We start from the raw sequence: 21,239 nt of genomic DNA, 5'->3' as shown, positions 1-21,239 counted from the left end.
AACATAATTTGACCTTCTCTAATCTTTTAAAATGCTCAGTACTCGAAAAAAGAGCTTCATAGCAATTCAAAGCATTTCATCCATGAATCAGGGTTATTATAGTTTTAGAATTCTTCATTCTAGTTAGTTTTTTTTTCGTTTTGAGTTTTGTTTTTTAAATTTAGTTAGCTTCAATTAGTTTTCACGGCGGTTCTGTTAGTTTTTATTTTCTTTTTTTAAAATAGCTTCGTTTTGGTTTAGTTTTAGTTTCAGTATTAGTTTTTGTTTAAAAAAAAACAGTGTATCACTTGTGTGCAATATTTAAAATAAACACCATGGTAAACTTAAAAAAGTAACGCATTTCTTACCAGGCGGTGCATTTCGGCTGAGTTAAATGAAAAAGCAGGCGGGCCGAGTCATGGAGCCAAAAGCCAAACATGCAAAATTGTCGGCTAGGAGGGAACGGCGTCATTTGAACGTGTTTTTCTATTGGCTGCTGCTAGATGACATCACTTCTGAGTAACACACTGTCAAACCTCTTGATCCTGGTTAATATCAAAATAAATCTACTTAAAAACACATTAAAAGTCAATCCCAAATGCTCATGTATTACAGTAATTACCAAAGACTAAAATTAAGGACATTTTCGCTCTAATTATAGTTAGTTTTGTTTTTTTAAAAAGCATTTTCGTTTTTATTTTATTTCGTTAACGAAAATGTTTTTTTTTTAAATTTATTTTAGCTTTAGTTATCACGTTAGTTTTTGTTAACTAAAATATCCTTGCCATAAATTGAACAATACATTTTGTTGTTCAGTTCTAATTGATTTATAAGAGTCCTCTTCATTATGCTGTTCACATATTGGCATCATGTGTCCAAGTCGACAATTGATAAACAGGACCTCGCTTGTTGCGAAACTTTAAACAGGAAGTTGTCCATAAGCTGACAATAGAGTGACACGGAATGTCATCAGCATCAGCAGAGAACATTTTTAGACCAACTTCAAGTCATAGCAAGCTGGTGCTTTCTGGGTTTCGCGTGTGAAGTCCCCAACTTTATTTTGTATTTTTTTTTGCAGACTCAGCCGAGTTCCTATCACCTGCTACCTCTTCCAACCAGCCGGAAAACTCGGTGGAAACAAAAACTTGAAAGGTGCGGTATGCGATAATGGACACACCGAGCCACCTAATTATAATGCTACATTCACACTAAAAGTGAAGGGAGTGTTTCGCCTCGCTTTACTCACAAGCGTTTCACTGTCGGAGTGTACACGGGTGCTTCATTTGCACACACCGGAGAAAGAGGCTTTGCTTTGCTTTACTTATCGCAGCCACTTCCACTACGGCAAAACTCCTCTCAGAAAAAAAAAAAAGTTTCAACATTAAAATCAAGTGGCCGACACTGTGCTATAATGCTTTAGCTAATGCAGGGTTCTATGTTACGCCTTTTCGGGTGGTGGCCATGCCAGACCCAGCACTAGCCCTGTATATCGCTAGCCTTGGGCCAATAACTCACATCAGAATTGGGTCAATTTAACATTTTTCAAATCGTTACTATTCATCATCATTTTTTTATTGTACAAATGATTCACCAATCTTGAGTGCTGAAAATCGCCTGCTTTCTTTGATAATGCAATGTCAATGATTGAACAAACATTCCGTTTTTGAGGATGACGACAACACAGCACAACACCAGAACTCGTCACTTCATCATTGCAAGCATGACACCACTTGGCAAAACAAAAGACAAAAAAAAAAAAGATAGCTGTAATAATGAGAGAAATAAATAAGTAAAGATTCCTAATAAGAGATAAAATAATTGACAATTAGTAAAACATTGTATATTATACATTAAAGTGTTGATTTTCTCATTTATTGATCAAATTTCTAGGGCCATTTATATTTTTTTACCCGTGGTCAGACACCCTGTACAATACACAATAAAAGTAATTTTAAAAACTAAATACATAAATAAAAGTAAAATATCTCGTGGCCATAAAAGTCACATTCAAAATATGCAGTTGTACAAGTTTTTTTCCAAGGCAAGTACAAATAATTCAAATTCAATGCAACAGCGTGCCTAAAGTAGCTCTCATTTAACCGGTTTCCACACAAACTGTAGTGTCTCCGTCTGAACACTTGGTGGCACACTATGTTGCACCCACATAATGACGTACTACATAGACCGCCAAAAAAGAGAGCCGCAAAGGGATAGCGTCATGTGCTAACTTCGAATCAAAGTTGTTAATAAAATGAATAAAGACAAATACCTGACTAATTGCTGAGAATGCTGCACAGATCATCAAACTCAATGTCCGCTACAGACACAGACGGCGACCCCCACCCGATTAAAACTTTTTATTAGCGGCGATCGAAGGGTTTTATCTGCCGAGACCCGAATGCAACAAGCTAGATGCTATGCTAACCGCCACGAACTAACCGCCCGCCCGAACTATATTGACTACAATACAAACGCACCCCCTCAAAAGTACCCCTTTGCTTTTAGTGTGGACGTTTCCCGCACGCAGACAGGAGAAACAACGCAAAAGGGATTTTTTTTTTCTTTTCCACAGACAGTTCTCAGAATGGACGGAGGGGATATAATAATTTAATACTTGGGTAAATTAAATTTCAGACCTGGGATGAAAATATGGGTGTTTTTACAGAAATGCAAGGTCTAAAATTTACGTTTCTGAATTTTTAGACTTTTTAAGACTGTTAGACCCCGCGGGAACCCTGTGCAAGAGTCGCACAAAGGCTAGAAATCGAGATTCTTGGAAATTAATTCATGGATCAAAGCCAGAGAAAAGCATGTGGTGCAAAATGTACTAAAACACTACACAAATGTTCATCAAAAATGTTAGATAAAAGTCAAATGCATGCCTAACTTTCTGTAAGTAGTGTAGTAGTTATAAACAGGGTACAATTTCCAAAACAAAAACAGAAGTGCAGTTTTGGTGTACATTTCTGTCCTTTACAATATCAATACAAATTACAAATCATCTGATATCAATTTCACAGGATGCAGCCTTGCAGCGACATGTTAGCTAATTAAATTGGCATTTATATTTGCCACAATTTCTGCTAAAAGCAGCAGCCCTGTAAATAACTGATTATGTGTATTTTACATATTCTATTTTCAATGAATGTCAGAATTGTTACTTTTTGAACCGATTAAAAAAGAGAGAAAGAAGCTGAACTAAATAAATAAATAAATAAAAAGCAGCTACAAAAATGCACATCTGGCTGCTCAAAAGTGGCCATATGTTGTTCCCCACTACCGTCACTTCCCTTGGTCCAAATCATCTCCACTCTAAAAACCGCTCATGTTGTGCAGCAACAGCTGCTGCTACAAGTCGAAGCACATTTAATTGTAACTTTGATGGCAGACTTCATTGAATGATGTCCGTGGTAGAAACCAGTAAAACAGGTGAAGCAGAGAACAATGGAATTATATAAGATAAATACTGTATATGAAAATGGAAACATGACATGACTGTTTTGTCCTATCTTGTAATTCCTCCACTGACCAGCATGGGGCAGTGTCTCACCTGTGGAGTCCACCCTGTCTAGATGGGAGATGGGGCTGCAGGCATGCGGGCGGGGGTGCCCGCTGCCTTGGTGGTAGAGGTAGCTGCGCGTGGGCGACGCCAGGCTGCCCATGTGATAATGGTGCTGATGGTTATCGAGGGAATGGATGGGATGAGCGCTAATTACAGCTGTGGATTCAAATGGACATGGAGGTTTAGCATGAGAGAGGGCTGATGATGAAGGAGGTGGAGGTACATACACAAACACACACTTTCATACTCTGTCAAGAACAAAATCATCAACAATAAATTAATCACGGCATCGTGCTGCGCCCACATTTTCACTCGCTGTAAACAATGACAAGCTCACTCATCAGACACACCGATGGTTACACACACTTACGCTGAGGTGGTTGTGAATCAAAAGGCATCATCATTTTAGGCCTCATCCCCCGCCGGCCTGCAAGGGTCGACATGTTGTCCTCTGATTCATGGCCTAAAAAGTATGGTGGAAACCAGCCCATCAGAGAGAGCTGCTACTCTGCCCTTTTTAAAGATCAATCCATTTTAAACCAGGGGACCTTTTAAATGCCCCCCCCCACTCCTAATTGTAAAAATATATTGTGAGATAGTCATTTGATTAACTGAACACTTTTTGATGCAAGATAGTGTGAACATGATGTGTATGAAAAGCATGCATGACTGGCAAGACAATCAAAAAAGGATAAAACAAATTTAAAATGGCACACAGTGAGCGCAGACATCCAGAAAAATATGACTTGCAACTGTGTAAACCAGGCACTAATTGAAGGCAAGAGATGGAACTAGACACACTAACAACAATGGAGGAGAAGCCGCTGCATTTACTTTGATAATTTGTGGCCACAGTAATGAGACACATTTTAGTTGAGAGGAAATTACTGCAACTTTAGAGCTAAGGCCCAGCAAAAAGGGAAGCTAATGTTAGCAACTAGCAAGTGTGGTTATTTATTTATTTTTGTTATCCTCAACTGACAAATTACAAATCTGCATGACGAATGATTGACCAGCAGTGTTTACAACACCTGAACATTGGCAGGGCAGGGACAGGAAATTGTACCTGCACGGTCAGGACAACGGCGAGGCCCCGATATAGATAACGTGTACTGCAAAAGGGGCAAAACTAGTGGAAATTAGTACCGTGAATCACCTTTTTAATCACGTTTCACTGTTTACACCCCAACTGTATAACAATGAACTATATAGGTTTTTAAAGTAACCAGGGACCTTCAGTTGTAGTACCACGTTGCGCCATATGGACGGCAGCACTAGAGGGGATGCAGCATAATTAACAGCTAGAAGAAGAGGAAACCCCCCAGCTCACTAACTGCCTGCACCATGATTAAATTCACTAAACTCGCGTTACACCCCCTGCGCCACAATTTAGACCTGCTTTTAGCTCGTCTAGCAAAGTTTAGTCTATTTTCAGCTACCACCAATTGAAGGTGTGTAAAAGGAAATGTTTTCGGTCCTCCGGAATGTCGAGCATGGCGCGGCGCAACCTAAATAAATAAATAGTGGTTCTGTATTTTTTTCCCCAACTATGCTAGTACCATAAAAAACGGAAACAGCTTTGCTGCTTAACTCATTCACTGCCATTGACGACTATAGACATCAAAGATTCATGTGATATATTTCTATTAGTGTAACTTTTTTTTTTTAAATTTCATTTCAAAACCTAGAAAAAATGTATAACAGATATCAAATTTGTGATTAATCGTGGGTCAACTATTGAAATCATGCGATTAATTATGATTACAAATTTTAATCGTCTGACGTCCCTCATTTTAAATTATTTTTTTTTTAATTAGGGGCGTCAGGGGATTCAATTTTTTTAATTGTAATTAATCACGACTTCACTAGTAAACTAACGATTAATCACAAATTGTATATCTGTTCTGAATGTACAGTAAAAACAATTCTAGGTTTTCATACTCTTGTTAGCAAAAGTGGAAACATTTTTTAAACTAATAGAAATAGTTCAAATGAATTTTTGACGTCTATAGCCGTCAATGGCAGTGAACGAGTTAAAAAAAAAGAAGTATAAAACAAAACCAAAAAAAACAAAATGGCATCTAAACAATAGTTTAGCCACCAGCTACTGTCTTAACTCAAAAGCCAGAGTCTCATTGTGTGCCCATAACATTCATTTAACTGCTTTTCTCCCCACAGACTGACCACGGTAGGAATTTCGCCTCTGCTGCAGGTGGGGGTTGCTGTCCATGCCGCCGTCAACTGGAGTAATGTCTTGGGAGGTGCGGGGGATGGGCGTTTCGGTCATGACCGGGTTGGGCTCCGGCGACTTGTCCATTGGTTTGAGCTCCAGCCGCTCATGGTGGATCCAAAGATCGGGCGGTTTCAGGTCCTTGGCGTTGCCCTTGTATTTGTGCGAGCCGTTGGACGACTTGGAGGCCGCCCGCTTCCTGTGTGACGTCAAGGCAGAGTCATGGAGAAGACCATCAGACCATGAACGTATCTGTCGCCCTTGTAATGTGATCAGTTGGATGTTACAAACAGCAGAGAACAGACATACTAAAAGTGTGTGCTGATTTGAGCTTCAACAACCACAACATCGGCTACATTACACATCTTTTTTTTTTACAATGATTGCTTGAGAATTACGACAGGAAACCTTGATGGAAGTAACAGACCTTCTGTAAATCCAATCCTTGTTGCCTCATGGGGACTAAAATTGGTAAGAGGCTGAGCCAGACATCAGCAGGGAGAAGCGGTCAACTCATAATTCAAAGATTTAAGAGCTTATGAACAAAAAAAAGGATAAAAAGTTGATGCGTGGTGGCTTTTGCTTACTTTTTTTGGTGTGACGTGGTGCGGCGTGTACACAGGAAGGCCCCCACAACCACCACAATGATGGTGAATGCTCCCACTGAGATGATGATGACGATGACGAGGATGTGATTTTCACTGCTTCCCATCCCGGATTTGCCTTCAAAAAAGATCACTTATAGACCACTTAACACGGAAACCGTAAACACAGTTCATGTTATATCTACCATGACAATGGATGGGCATTTGACTACATTTGCTTGATGGGGAAAATAAACACTTATAAACACAAATATACACAAGGCTCTAAATTAACTTTTTTGATGACCACCTAACATGGCTGGTGACTCTGTAAAGTTATTAGCCAAACACAATTTCCAACAGCCATTTTTTTCCCCAGTGGAAATTTCCCAGATTTGCTTTTCTTTCTGAAGCCCCTAAACATAAAGTAACAACAATGTGTCTATGGCAGCATGTTATGTCGTATTAAATACACAGATTCTAAAACCTATAGTAAAGTCAATTTACTTACTCCCACATCCATACGGTTTGTGAAAGGCCTGCTCTTTTTTTTTCCCGATGGCGTGAGCATTTCAAAACATCTTCTCCAACTCAACATGCTTTGTTTTGTACAATTTCAATTAAGAGAGTCTGGTGATATATCTTCAGTTTATAATTCTACACATTTGAAGACATGTAAACTCAATATTTCTTTCAACACTTTTCACGTGTGTAGCACTCGTGAAATCAGAAAAATACAATTGCTGGCGCTATTAATTACGTTCGCTAAGACATATTGGCATTTTTTCTTGATCGCTCTTATGGTGCTTGCTTGTGGAGTTGCGATGTTAATGGTTCTTGGTGGACCAGAATTGCCAACAAATTGCTCCTCATGGCGGCCATTTTTTGGCAAATCTCTACTGTTATTTTGATTGTCACTTTTGTCAGTTGTCAAAACCGAATGAGTTCCAAGCGAGGGACGTGGTATGTAACTCCGTTCTCTTTTCATAAACGGACTAATCTAACAAATTATTCCGCCCATATTGGCAACGCCGTTTTTATATGTTAATGCGTTGCGTTATAATTTATTCATTAGTTTCAAGGCTTACAAGACGTGCAGTCGTGTGCTCTTTTCAGGAAAACTAGCTCTGCAAATGTCATTTGCGCACAGTTGAGGCACTGTTGTTGTCGGAACTCGTCACAATAAAGGTGTCTTGACAGCTGAAATGTGTAGTGACTTTTATTTTGGAGATGCCGCGGGAAGCGTGTCGCGACGTGTCTTCCTTCTGGACCTTCACAATGAACATTTGAGCATTTTGGTACTGACAGACGCGAATGCCTCTTGCATTACCAGTCAAATTGACTAGTAAATATATTAATGACCACCCGGTTGGCGGGTGTTCATTTAGAGCCCTGAATTTACATATCACTTAATCAATGTTATTTTTAGAGATGGGCGAGTACCAATACCAGGTATTGTATTGGACCGATACCAGGCCTTATTTTAAGGGATTGGTATTCACAACAACGATCAGTAACTAAAAATGACAAATTAGAATAGAAAATTATTAACTCATTCATTGCCATTGACGGCTATAGACGTAAAAAATTATTTAAACTATTTCTATTAGTTTAACATTTTTTTTCCACTTTTGCTAACAAGAGTATGAAAACCTGAACATTTTTTTTATTGTAAATTTAGAACAGATATAAAATTTGTGATTAATCGTTAGTTAATCAGTTAAGTTAATTAGTGAAGTCATGTGATTAATTACAATAAAAAAATGTTATCCCCTGACGGGCCTAATTTAAAAAATAAAATAAAAATAAGGGGCGTTTAATCTTAATTAATCGCATGATAATTTTATATCTGTTATAAATGCACAATAAAACAAATTCTAGGTTTTCATAAAAAATGAAATGGAAAAAAATGTTAAACTAATAAAAATAGTTCACATGAATTTTTGACGTCTATAGTCGTCAATGGCAGTGAATGAATTAAATTCAAGTTATTTTAAGGATTCATGCTACAGTATATTGATTTATGTGGGTCTTTTTTAATTTAATTGTCATTGTTTTTTGGGGGGAGTTTTATATACTAGTGGTATTGATATTCGGTATCGATAACGACTCGAGTACTTGTGATTACAGTGGGTCTAAAAAATGCTATTTTTAATTTGTGACTTTGAAGTGGGAAGGCCCCAAAGCGATTTGAATGGCCATGCCTAAAGATGAATCAAATATCTTCAGTTTGCACACCATATGTACATACTGTACTTAGAATTTGTGTTGGTAAAGCTGAAAATGTGGAAAATCTTACCAACTGCTGATCCAGGATCAAGGGGAAGTTGGTTGCCTGGAGGTCCAGGCTTGGATGGAAGATTGGAGGCTGTAAGTGGACACAAAGAGCGGCTTCACGAGGGAAAATGTGCTCGACAGAAAGTCTTTAAATTGATGAATGGCTTCTGGTCGTGTCATATCTTGTACGCCAATAGGTTATACTATGATCTAATACTTGCTATAAGCAAAAGCCAAAGCCTTTAAGCGGCCCAAAAGTTGGAAATTTTTGCTAAGAGCAGCAGAGTCAGCAGTGTGCACACAAAGATGAAGTGTGAGGGGAGTTTACCTTGGTCATTAGCCATTTTGTCAGAGGACTCAGCTTAAGAAGCGCAGAAAGGGGGGAAAAAAAGAAAGTAAAAAAATAACAGGTTAGCTCAAAAGAGTGGCAAGTGAGAAGGAAACAGAGTAAGAGATGAAGTCTGTGAGGAGGCGTCAAATTTGAAATTGAGACAAGTCAAAACCAAAAAAAACAGAAGTACACTACAGCAAAGGCAAGCTGGCAAACAAGTAAAATCAAATTTTCAACAAATTGAGCAAAACTCTTTCAAGTTACTGTATATCTCGTGACCCACACAGGACTTTACATTTTCAGTTGAAGCTCGATTTATTTTAGAGGATTTTTATTCCAGTGAAGACTAAACAATTCTGATTGTTGAGATTAATTTTAATGGTTACTGTCAGAGAGGTATGACTTTAATTATATGTTCATCATTATACTAAGAAGTGTATTTGTGTAGGTAGAAATCCCAAATCACATGTCGTACTCTCAGGGGCACATCTACACAACTGCAGGTAAGGCAAGGCATAAGCAATGTTGCAATCGCTAAACGTCATTATGTAAGAATATAGCAATTTCTGACCTCCATTTATGTAGGTACAAAATGACACCTCTATACATTTAATCTGGCAGCCCTAATCAATGTGTGCTTTATGCACGTCATATTTAGTTGCTTAGATAAACTCACTCTTTGGGGTCCTAAACTGCACAGCCTCAGATGTCGGGCCCATGCCCTTTGAGTTTCGAGCCTCGATTTTGAAGTAGTATGTCGTGTCAAGAGTAAGATCTTGGATCTGGTGAGTCAGGCGGTTGCCCACCACGGGTTCAACAACCCAGTCGTGGTCCTCCGCATTGACATCTGTGCTGTAGTAGATGATGTAACCTATAAAGGAAGGTGCAGTGAGGTAGATTTGATTTATATACACATATAATATTTCAGATAATATTATGAAACGTAATTACCTGTGATCTTTCCGTTGGCTTCAGAGGGAGGCTGCCAGTTGATGATGATGGTGCGAGGTTTGTTCTCTTTGCTCACCACCGTTACATCTTTAGGGGAGGAGCTTGGAACTAAAGAGGGAAGTGACAGAATGCATTCACTGCAGGAAAAAGAAGAACCCGCATACATGTTACAGTATTAGTCCTGTCAAATATTAACTCATTCACACCCAAAAAAACGTGTAAATAAGTTTTCTTTAATTCTTTGTTCTTCACTCCCCCAAAAATATTCATACTTTTTTTGTTCTGTTTTTTTATGGAGGCGCATACAGAAAGCTTTGATGCAGCTTCTGACATGAAGAGGCGGTCTAAAGCGATGGTAGTGATTACATAAAATGGCCAGCAGGTGGCAGCAGAGTATAAGCCAGGGCCATGTTGCAACAAGCTCTTTTTGTCAGTGTTTTCACCAGGAATGTGAATATTGATGAAACTTAGCTATATTCTAATGCTAATTGCTGCAAAACGGAAACAGATACAAATATACTTTTTTTTTTTAATAAGAAGAGACTAATCTTTCTTTTGGTAGGTTCCATGTTTTTATAGCAATAGAACACAATATTCTGTGGGCCTTGCAAAATCAGTCAAAATCCTGTAAAACAGCTGGGAGCGAAGGGGGTTGCTTCAGTGAAAATGGCTGGGAGTGAATGAGTTAAGGTACTACTTTGGTGGCATCAATGTTGAAGTGAGGGGAGGAGATTCATTTCATCGATTGCCTTGTCCATAAGCAAGTAGTAAAGTAGTGCTTTAGAGCCTAGAGACAATAATAATATTCTACAGGGGAGTGCAGATTTTCACTATTCGCAAGCAGGGCCCTTTCTCAAGTAAATAGAAAAAAAAACACGAAGCTATCAATGGTTAGCTATCAGTGAGAGGTTTTCTGTGTTGTGATGCAGGTTTGTAGCACTCATACTGGTTTCAAAGGTGGTTCCCTGAGCTGTCATGCTCCATGTGCTGGTGCGCCGGCCTTTGGTCACCATGACGGAGAACTCATACAACGTGTTGGGCTTCAGTCCTGTCACCACGTGGTTCAGGCTGGTGGTGTTGGCAATCTGTGGACAGAAGAACAAGACACATTAGTGTTTAACTCACTCAAGAAACCTTTTTAGATCATTTCATCGTTCTCGGCTATTCATACAATATGGCTTCCATAGGTGCCAATGTTATTCTTTCAATGCTAAAAGTTTCTGGTTGAATTTGCTAGTTTGTGAAATACCAGCATGAATACTATTGCAGGGAATATATTGGGGGGGCGGTTAATGATAAATTTTGAAAATATTATTTTCATTTTGTGGCACTGACATGGAGCAGTTTAAAGCAAGATTTTTGTCTCGGTGCCCCAAAGAGCCTTTTGCGGAACGTCATGTGACCAAACCAGGAAACAGGTTGCTGGACTTTATGTGTGTTAATAAATAAACAAATAAATAAGCAGCTGTTAGATTAGGCTCTTAATGGTTAAATAGGTGACTTGAGCTAGGCCGTTGTGTCGCTGTGACCTGTCCTGGCTTGGCATCTTCTTATCTATCTGCACATTGGCACACTTATCCAGTTGAAACCAGTTAAGACCATCAAGTCACACATTTTGATATGGGCTAGGCTGAGACAGTATAAGAGTAGAGACCATTTTGAATAGATTAGAGCTTCTTCCGCATTCAGCAGAAAAGGCTCCACAGCTGTGAACTCGATCTTTCTGGCAACCAGGAAATAGTTTAACTGAAAATATGCAGCCTCCTGGTTGTTATTATTAGTTATAGTGAGCATTCAAGATAAAAGAGCCGGCGACAGTTCCCATTTGAACTTTACACAGGGCAGGGATATACTGCCACTAAGCGTTTTCAAGGGTCCCCCTGTATGTTATATGATATACGTAAACACAAAGACGAATATTAAAAAAGACCAAATGTTGAATATTGTCATCATTGGCAGCTCTTGAAAGTAAAACAAAAGGCATTGTAGATGTTTACTTGTGGGAAGTGCTTTGTCCTGCTTTGCCGAATGCAGAAGTTGGCTGCACATAAGCCCTATTCCCTGTTGGCGCCCTTGCATCTAAGTGCTAAACAAAGGTAACCAAAGTCATTGAGAAAAGAACTGACTGCACTTTCAGGATGTTCAGAACTCAAGAAACAGTCAAGTGAGTGCGTGTGTGTGATTCAACCTATGTGAAGTGCAACTAATGACTCACTTCAGTTTACAGCTGGTTTGAAATATTTAGCACAAATCTATTACAAAGAGGCAGTTGTTCAGTTTGACAAAGGTATTTTGGCTACAGGTCTTAATGCTCAATTCCGATTTTTTTTGGGTGAAATCTGATTCTTTTTGAGTAAGCCTTCACATTACCTATTAATTGCGACCTCAGTCTGTCTGCTGTGTGGACGTAATGCGTCCCCAAAGTGACCCGCATGCGAAGAAGAACATACAACGTCACTCACAATGCTGTGTTTGCAGAAGTAAATACGTATGGTCCAGCGTGTCAGGGCTACGGACTTTTACAAGTCCGTCGTCGGGGGTCATATTTTTACCATCTCATATCAACAGAGGAGTGATGCAGGAGGAGGTAGAAATATTAATATAACAGTAATAATTTTGTGAAAATGAGGAGAATGAGCCTGTACGAGCGCCTCATCACACAGAGACCTCTCCTTTTTTCCTCTCCTGAATGATGACGTCACGTCATTGCCGCACGTAATAATTGAGCCGTCTGCGTGGCTAAATGACTAATATCACCACCACAAATGTCATTTTTAGACTTCATGTGGGATTAATTAAAGTCAAATATAAAGCCACAACTGTTATTCGAAACAACTTTGCCGATTCACGTACATCTCCCGAGCCGAGCGGACCTCCGTGATGCGTCAAGCTTAATGGCCCTTCCCGCGACCTGGCCGTTCAGACTGCGGTCGCATTGCAAAATTTCGGATACGTATCCGATCTAGGACCACATATAAAAGTGACCCAGGTCGGATATGAAAAAAATCTTAATTGAGCGGTTCAGACTGACATAAAAAAGTCAGATACAGGTTGCATTTGGGAAAAAAGTTTGATCTGGGTTGCATTTGCCTGCAGTGTGCAGTGTGTTTACCTTTGTCATTAAACAGAGCAGCCTAAATTATTTTTACTATCAAGGTTAGTACATATCACAAAAGATGTCTACTCTGTTTTTTAACCGTCTATGTAATCTGGAATGCCATTTTTAAGAAGATTTAATGTACTGTTCTCAAGAGGGGGCAGTACAATAGCAGATGGTGAGATAGGAAAAAAAAACAGAAGGCAGAATGTAGAAGCAGTTATGAGCACACAAAGTATTTGATCAATTTGTTAATAGACATGTAAATGTATGGGATTTAGTTAACTGGATAGTACCATAATGAAGCCCGTGGAGCTTTTAAATCACTGTCGCAGTGTGCAAATCACACAAATTCAAATATTGACTTATGCTAGTGTGCTGTGCTGTACAATGCCGCTGTGATGGTGACAATATGTTGGTGTTCATTATTTTATACATTCAATTTATGAAAGATGACATTCATATCACATGGCAAGTGACTTAAACAAGGCACATACTACAAATTCCACCTCAAAATAAAATAGTTTCTTCCATGCCACCACTCTACAAATATACAACATGGAAATATTTTGTTTGTGTCATCCTACTGTTTAAAAACGGCTGTCATTAAAGAAACAAAGCTATTAGTGGCTTAAGGCTTGGCTATTAGGGGTTTAAAAATGTGTGCCTTAAACTTGAGTTAATTTAAAGTTCTATTTTTTTTTTACGCACGATTAATGACCGCCCCTTACTTGGAAAAATTTAGTAGTAATAAATATAACTCATTCACTGCCAGCCCAGTCAAAAGGAATCTTTGACGTCTATAGCCGTCTATGGCAGTGAATGTGTTAATAATAATGCATATATTTGTGGAGACTGGGGTCAAAGTTGTATTTTGCAATTTCAAAAAGTTACTTCAATTTAAAGATTATATAGCTCTTAATATGAACATCAATGTCTTATAAATCTAGTGACAGGAAATATCCTCAACACAAATCAATATCACGCTCGTTTTTTACAGTACAGTACATCTTTTTAATTTTAAGCCTGCCCCAGGGAAGCTTTGGCTATTGTGTGAGTGCATGAATAATGTATCCACTCCATTGTAAAGCGTCTTTGAATGTCTAGAAAAGCGCTATAAGAATCTGATGCATTTTTATTATTACTATTGTACTGTAAATACTCCTTACCTTCATTTTTGTGTTGGCAGGGATGTTGGTCTTCCAGCGCACTGTGTAGTAACGGTTATCAGTGATCTTTTGGTTCTTTGGCAAAGAGTTGTCCGCCCAGGTCACTTTGATGGTGTCATGGCTCAACACGGAGGCCTGAACACCCACAGGTGGCATCATGGGGGTGGGATCTGGTACTGGGGTGTATGGAGCATGGAAGAGTTCGTACAGGTCAACGTCAGGGTCTATGGGGTCTGCCCGTCAGGCAGCAAACCCGCATGCAAGCGCACAAATTAAAATGAGCAAATTAAAAACACAAGAAAATGCATGGCATGGTCATGGGACAATCAGGCAGGAGTCCGGACGGGATGCAGGGGAGGACGGACAGGCGGAAAAATGAAGGTTATTGCGTTAAAAGGAAGAATGGAAGGGTGAACGGAGAAACCAAACATAAGCACAATGAACATGGGATTGGGAAGGGTGAAGAGAAAGAGAAAAGATTCTATTAGAAAAACAGACACTGACCTCTAAAATCAGACACATCTACAGACTTTTAAACGTTGCTGCGTGCTATCAATACTACTGTGAGGGACAGGAAGAGATGAGCTATTGATTACAGTGAATTACCCTGGAGAACACAAGTTTTGTCGAGTTGGGTCTGACAGCGGTTTTGAACTAATTTGCGGGTGCAGGATCCAAAACAGTTTTTTTCTATCGCATCAAGATTTGAACTATAGGATCACCATTTTACTTAAAAATATGAATGAATTGTGTATGTATGCCAATAAAACACTAAAATTGAACAGTTTGAGCCCGAGCTTTAAAAAAAAATAATCATAAAACAAAATAGAACTTACAACAGTATACCCATGGTTACAAGGTTCAGAGAAAAGCTAGCACTAATCTTTTTCATTCCCACTATGCTAGCTTTCTGTTAGCAGATATTGATAGTACTTGACCTACTGGGAGTTGCAAACACCTCTCATCTCAATTTTGACTGCATAGCTATAGATGAGTCTAATCGTAATCAGCTCTTCGTACTACAGTCGTATTACAGCTAATCACACTCTAAAAAGAGAATTGTTGAACCAATTTAAGATTACAAATTGAATTGTTGACCAACTTAAACAAATCACTTCAATTGGTAACACACAATTGAATTAAGTTAGTCCAAAGTGAATATATTAAAAGTTTAATTAATTATGAGTTCATTATACTTAATACTTTGTATTGGAGTCACTTTGGATGAACTTAATTCGGGTGAATATATTAAGTTCATTGAACTCATAATTAATTTAATATATTCACTTTGGACTCCAATTAATTCAATCGTCTTTACCAACTGAAGCAATTTTTTTTAAGTTGGTCAACAATTCTATTTGTAATCTAAAATTGGTTCAACAATTCTCGTTTTAGAGTTCAGTAGAATTTTGCTTATCTGGAAGGGAAGCTGTGGAGAAAAAAACAGACTGATTGCAATTTTGAAATCAGAATGCCAATTTTAGTTTTAATGAGCATACAAAGCTAATCTATTATTTTTCTTACTTTCATTCAAATATTTCTTTAGCAACATGCTAAGAAATATTGACCAATGCTAAATGGCCACAAACGTGACATTTCTCGAGTTAAGGGGTCCCCCCACGGTTGCCCATGTGCTTGACTTCTCCAGGATCTTCACTCCATTAAGTGATAAAAGAAAAAGCCCTGCTCAGTCATCCGTGATGACTCTCTTCAACTACTTGTTGGTCCTCGCCCTGCATGACTCCATTCTCTGTTCCAAGCTCTTTGTACTGCGTGCATGATGAAGACCCGAGCATTCATGCAGTTACGGAGTGTACTGTGGCTTTTGAGTGAAATGCAGAAGCTGCATTATTTTTTTTACCCAACTAAGAAAACTGATGGAAGACGGTGCCTTACCACTCGTCTTACTAACATTCCTTGCTTTTCGCTCAAATCATTGCGCTATGATGCATGTGAAACCCCACGCTCTCTCAAACCAAGTTCACCAAGTTTTTCCACAGTTTTGTTTCCAAAGTACTATGTAGGTCAGCTTGTCTTTTTAATCCTGACTTGAACAAACTGGCAGGAAAAGACGGCGCCCCCGAGGAGGCAGCGGCAGACGATGGCGGAAGGTTTTTGGTTCTGCTTTGAGAGGAAACGTTTGGATCTGACGAAGGGTTGCCAAAGACACAACAGGGGGTCCGGGTGTGTGCAGCGCCGTGTGCGTCTACGAGGATGTGAGGAGGAGCACTGAACCTCACAGAGAGGCTTGTGCGTGTGTGCACTTAGGCTGTACCCCCCTTACTTTCACGACCCCCCCCTCAAAGCATGCAGACGTGATTCATGTCATCCAGCATCCCGCCCTCTCAGTATTGCAACAGAGCGACGGAGGAGACAAAGTGGCGCCATCAAGGCTGAGCGGGGAGCTGCAAGTCTAGATTTGAAAGGGGGGTGGGCGCAGACCCCCCTCTGGGACGCCCCGGGGATCCCGTGCAACTTATCGTCATACACTGACACAAAGTGTGCGCGAAGTCTGCTTTCATAGAAGCACACTAGAAGGGCTTCATACTTGAAGAGCGTTTGTGGTGAACACTGGATTGGGTCTTTTGTTTTGGTCTATAATTGAGATGCAGATCATAACCAGATTGCAGCGCGGCTCATAAACACAAAGGGACAGCAAACATGACTATGCAGCAATCAAGGCAAGTGGCGCACTGTGTTAGTTCTGGCCAGACCTCCACATAAACAGTTCCGCAACTTTTTTTCTAAGCTACTTCTTCTTTCTTTGCTTTAAAATGTCTTTTAACTATTTTGTAAATTCTATTTAAAGTTGTACTTATGTGCCCTGAGTTACATTGTGAATGAAATGCACTATTTGCCTCGCCTTTTCATGCAAACATTTGATCAAAAAGAGATTTGGAGTCCTAACATAACATTAGGTGCACCTTTACATCTAATGAGATCCGATCCAAGTGATGGAGTCATCATTCTGTTGTAATGTTTTGCTTTGATTGACACTATTTGTGTTTATTGTCGTACTTGAAGTTTACAGTGGTGTCAAACTGTATTGCAGCAAACGGGTGTGGAAGTTGTGAAAGTGTACTTAATGTTCAAGAGGAAATCAACCCAAAAATGATGTTTAAAATTGCATTTGCAGAATACGAATTAAGCAGCAAAATTCACCTGTTTTTATCCATCTCAATTGACGGCCATTTTGCCACTTTGTGTCGACTGAAAATGACATCACAGTTGCTCAGGGCTCAGGTAACGACCAATCACAGCTCATCTGTTTTCTGAGTTTTGTCATGTGACGCTCACCATGACCGGTCGTTACCCGAGCATCCGTGATGTCATTTTAACACTCAATTTCACACCGACTGCGGAGCGGTTTCCATACGGCATACTGCAATTCACACTGCTTGCGTTGCGTGGGCTGTTCGTGCCTGTTTATTCTGAGCTCATCTTTTTTGGTCTTTTAAATGTCCGACTTATGTCATGCTATGTAGTTAGCTAGCGTCTCTCCCCAAAAAACGGGTTCGCAAACGGTTTTATTTTGAAATATACCGGATCTACCTTGATGCCGACGCCTAACTTCCTGTCCAGCTCGTGTAATTTCTTCAGCTTCATGAAAGTCCGCATGCGGGATCCGGAAAAAATAGAAACCTTGCGGAAACCTTCCGCAGCTCTGCATCCGACCGATACGCACCGCACTGGAGCTGGTGTGAATTGGCACGCAGACTCAAATGCTTTCTATTCCTTTGCGGCGTCCATATGGATGCCGTTACGCATTCAGTGTGAATTGGGCGCAAGTCGATTGCGAACGGCAAAATGGCTGTTCCTCAAAATAGATTAAAATAGGTGGATTTTGCTAGTTTATTTATATTCCACAAACACAATATTAACTCTTTCACTGCCATGGACGTTAAAAGACGTCAAGTAAAAACCTACGGAGGGCCGCCAATGATGTTAAAAGACGTCATCCATTTTTTCATCCATTTTTTAATTTTTTTGGGGGGGAAACGGGTGGAGGAAAGCCTTGGCCAGCTGTGGTGAAAGTTTCAAGCAGATCTAGTTAGCCTAATGACTATTTTTGGCCCCTAGATGGCAGCAATGACTCTCTTTTGACAAGATTGGGTAGGCGTCAGTAGAAGACGTGAGGCAGAGCGAGAGGGGACAATGGCTGGGGAAGGGAAGAGAACATGGTGACCGGTTGCAAGCAGCTCACGCTGGAGCAGTTTTTTTCAAAGACGAAAAGTATCGACCAACGCTAAAGAGCACATTGATGACGACGATGATCATCATCGATGATGATGATGGTGACTCCGAGGTTGACGCCGAAGTTGGAAGCGCTGACGCGGTGGCTATGACGACGTCATAAAGGTTCACGGGCTAGCGAGGCTAACACCGGAAAACGCGGAGCACAACCGAGCACGCTCAGGCGGACGTTCAATCGGACGACGAAGAGTACCCCGAGTCCAATGCATATTCATCAGAGGAGTGGGTACAGTCTGCTACTTGCTATTCCCCGGAAAAAAAGGCCGTCAAAAAAGTGTAACGTCCGCACGCAAAACGGACAATCGAAGTGAAACGTATCTGTTGTGCAAATCCTGCTCTGTCTCCTTGCACGCAGGGCAGTGTTACAAAAGAAAAACTGTATTTGAAACATCCACATAATTGTAAATAGTACCACAGTTGCACACATTTGTAAATAGTTTGCAAAATTCTTTTGTCAAATTGTTACACTGTTGAATGGAAATAAACGTATTTTGCAACCAAAAAACACTTTTTCATTGTTGGTGGTGGTGTATTACAGAAGTAAAGCACTATTTAGGTGTTTGTGGCATCATTCATGGACAAAAAGAAGTGTACAATTCACTAGAGTGCATGAAATAACATCGTTTCACAAAAATCTCTTTTTCTCCGCTTTTTGTTTCAAAACAGAGCATTTCGGTGAAACTAACCATTTTCTATTGTTGATTACTGAAGAACGGAATAAGGTAGAAACAAACTTTTTTTTTTGATGAAAGATGAGAGTTCAATCTTTCATTTGGTAGTATGTGTGTTTCCATAGTCCAAACACAACATTTTCTATGGACCTTGAAAGATCAGTCAAAATCGGCTGGCACTGGCGGCATCCCGTTTCCGAAAACGTCTGGCAGTCAAAGAGTTAATCAGAATACCATGTTTAGACTAGTGGGACTGCCTAGAACATATTGTAAAGATTTTTTTAGGGGTTGACTCCCGCTTTAAAGATGCATTGCGGAGTTTGTCACCGTTTTTTTTTTACTTGTGACTGCCACCTCTTGCACATGCGCTTGAAAAAAACTCTTCGATTTTTCTGTTATTTAGTCCGAGTTTGGGCTGTTCTCAAAGCCGACCTCATCTTCTTGTTTTTTTTTTTTTTTTCAATTTCCATCACAGTTGTGTCATACGCTTGCTAGCACAACACTACATGTCCTCCACCACTCCACCCCCAAGAAACTCCACAGTGAAGGGAAGATACAAGCTGATAGGCGCAGTAGCAGTTAAAAAGTCAGGGATCTTTTAACATTAACATTTTAAACTCCGCAAGGCACCTTTAAGTTCAGATAAATCATAAGTAGATCCATAATGTGGAGCTCTTGCCACCCCCCCCCCCCCCATTTGGGAGGTAGATTTGCACTTCCTACCTGACTGTGGTCTTGTGATGGCACTCTCATATACAGGAATCCCCTCGCCCACGTTGTTGAAGGCCTTGAGCGTGATCACATAGTGGGAGCTCGGGTCTGAACAAGAGAGATGCAAAGACGGAGTGCAGCAACATCAATTGATGCAGCCATCTAATCAAGCTGAAACTCTAGAGACACTCAACTCATAATGGCGATATTAGCAGAGAGAACATTTGAATAAAATAATTCATCTTGCTGCGACTCTAATGAAGGCTTCCAATATGTACACATGGGAAATTTGCCATCACCGATATCTCTAACATACCTTTATAAACAAAGAGACTTTACCCACAGGACTTAAACTAGCTATTGACACTTGCACTATTTAAACCAGGGGTGTCTAAATTTTTTCATTTGAACCCGCATACAGGAAAAAAATGGAAGGGTTGCTTGGAAATCTGCTTTACTTTATTAAATGCACTAAAATCAATCAAGCAAGCAATTATGCTAGTTGATATGTTCTAGTTATTTCCAAAAGCTGTTGCATAACAGCTTTCTGTTAAAGGTGGTAAGGCAAATAGTTGAGGATTTTCAAGATTTTGGGGTGGACAAACAGCGCTTGACGGCACGGAACAACGCTCAAATCCCATCTCCACATTCACAACCAAAACCAGAGCAAACTGTAGTCATTTTTAAAACCGGTACTTGTGGATAGGGGTGTGAATTGCCTAGTACCTGCCGATTCGAATCACAATTCATAGGTCACGATTCGATACCGATTAATTCCGATACGAATCTATAAATTGATTATTGCGATTAAAAAAAAAAACCTCAAATTTAGAAAATACAATTGAGTAAACTTGTACATGTACACTGTAAGATTTGTATGAAAATGTATTTATTTATCAGAAAATTCAGCTTTATAATGAGCCACTAAATTTAACAAACAGGTTGCAGTCTGTCTCATGTTTGAACAGCAATGAAATAAAGTTTTATGGATTAATGTTCCATTAATATAACATTCTATTCTTCCATGCTTAATGTGTGAATCCTAACCCTAAGTAAGACGTTTTGTTGAATATTTCCATTAAAAATTGATGTTTATAAATCGATTCGGCCGCATATTGAATCAATTCGAGAATTGCGTGCTGTAATATCGCAATATATTGCCGAATCTATTTTTCTAACACCCCTACTTGTGGATTATTATTGTTCATTAATTGGAGCTCGACACAGAGAATATTAAGCGGAATAAACAAGTTTTGCTGCTGACATTGAATTTTTCCTTTAACACAGTATTTTAAAGACAGTGTTATTTTAGTCATAAATACTTTATTTCTATCTTTGCATATGTAGAAAAGCGCTACAGAATATCAAATGTTATTTTTAGTATAAGGGCCGTGGGCCGCTAAAAAATGGGTGGTGGGCCTCA

The 21,239-nt window shown here is 39.6% G+C and overlaps 1 protein-coding gene across 12 annotated transcripts in view; it reads right to left on the bottom strand.

Annotated features, from left to right (window-relative positions):
* Positions 1-21,239, bottom strand: part of neo1a (neogenin 1a) — a 175,182-nt gene that overhangs the window by 4,350 nt on the left and 149,593 nt on the right. For 5 of the 12 annotated variants that reach the window (XM_077563980.1, XM_077563983.1, XM_077563984.1 and 2 more), the window contains exons 16-26: positions 19,829-19,924; positions 14,181-14,413; positions 10,861-10,999; positions 9,915-10,022; positions 9,640-9,834; positions 8,961-8,993; positions 8,655-8,723; positions 6,359-6,494; positions 5,726-5,970; positions 3,912-4,004; positions 3,530-3,697 (exon numbers count right to left, since the gene is read on the bottom strand). In XM_077563980.1, the coding sequence (XP_077420106.1) occupies positions 3,530-3,697; positions 3,912-4,004; positions 5,726-5,970; positions 6,359-6,494; positions 8,655-8,723; positions 8,961-8,993; positions 9,640-9,834; positions 9,915-10,022; positions 10,861-10,999; positions 14,181-14,413; positions 19,829-19,924 (1,515 nt within the window). The remainder of the gene's footprint in view (positions 1-3,529; positions 3,698-3,911; positions 4,005-5,725; positions 5,971-6,358; positions 6,495-8,654; positions 8,724-8,960; positions 8,994-9,639; positions 9,835-9,914; positions 10,023-10,860; positions 11,000-14,180; positions 14,414-19,828; positions 19,925-21,239) is intronic. The other 7 variants (XM_077563982.1, XM_077563985.1, XM_077563991.1 and 4 more) reach the window with 4 other exon arrangements.

This window comes from Vanacampus margaritifer, chromosome 4 (assembly GCF_051991255.1).
Source record: "Vanacampus margaritifer isolate UIUO_Vmar chromosome 4, RoL_Vmar_1.0, whole genome shotgun sequence".
Lineage (NCBI taxonomy): Eukaryota > Metazoa > Chordata > Actinopteri > Syngnathiformes > Syngnathidae > Vanacampus > Vanacampus margaritifer.
Note: the sequence above shows the minus strand (reverse complement) of the source record. Positions and strands in the feature narration are given on the sequence as shown.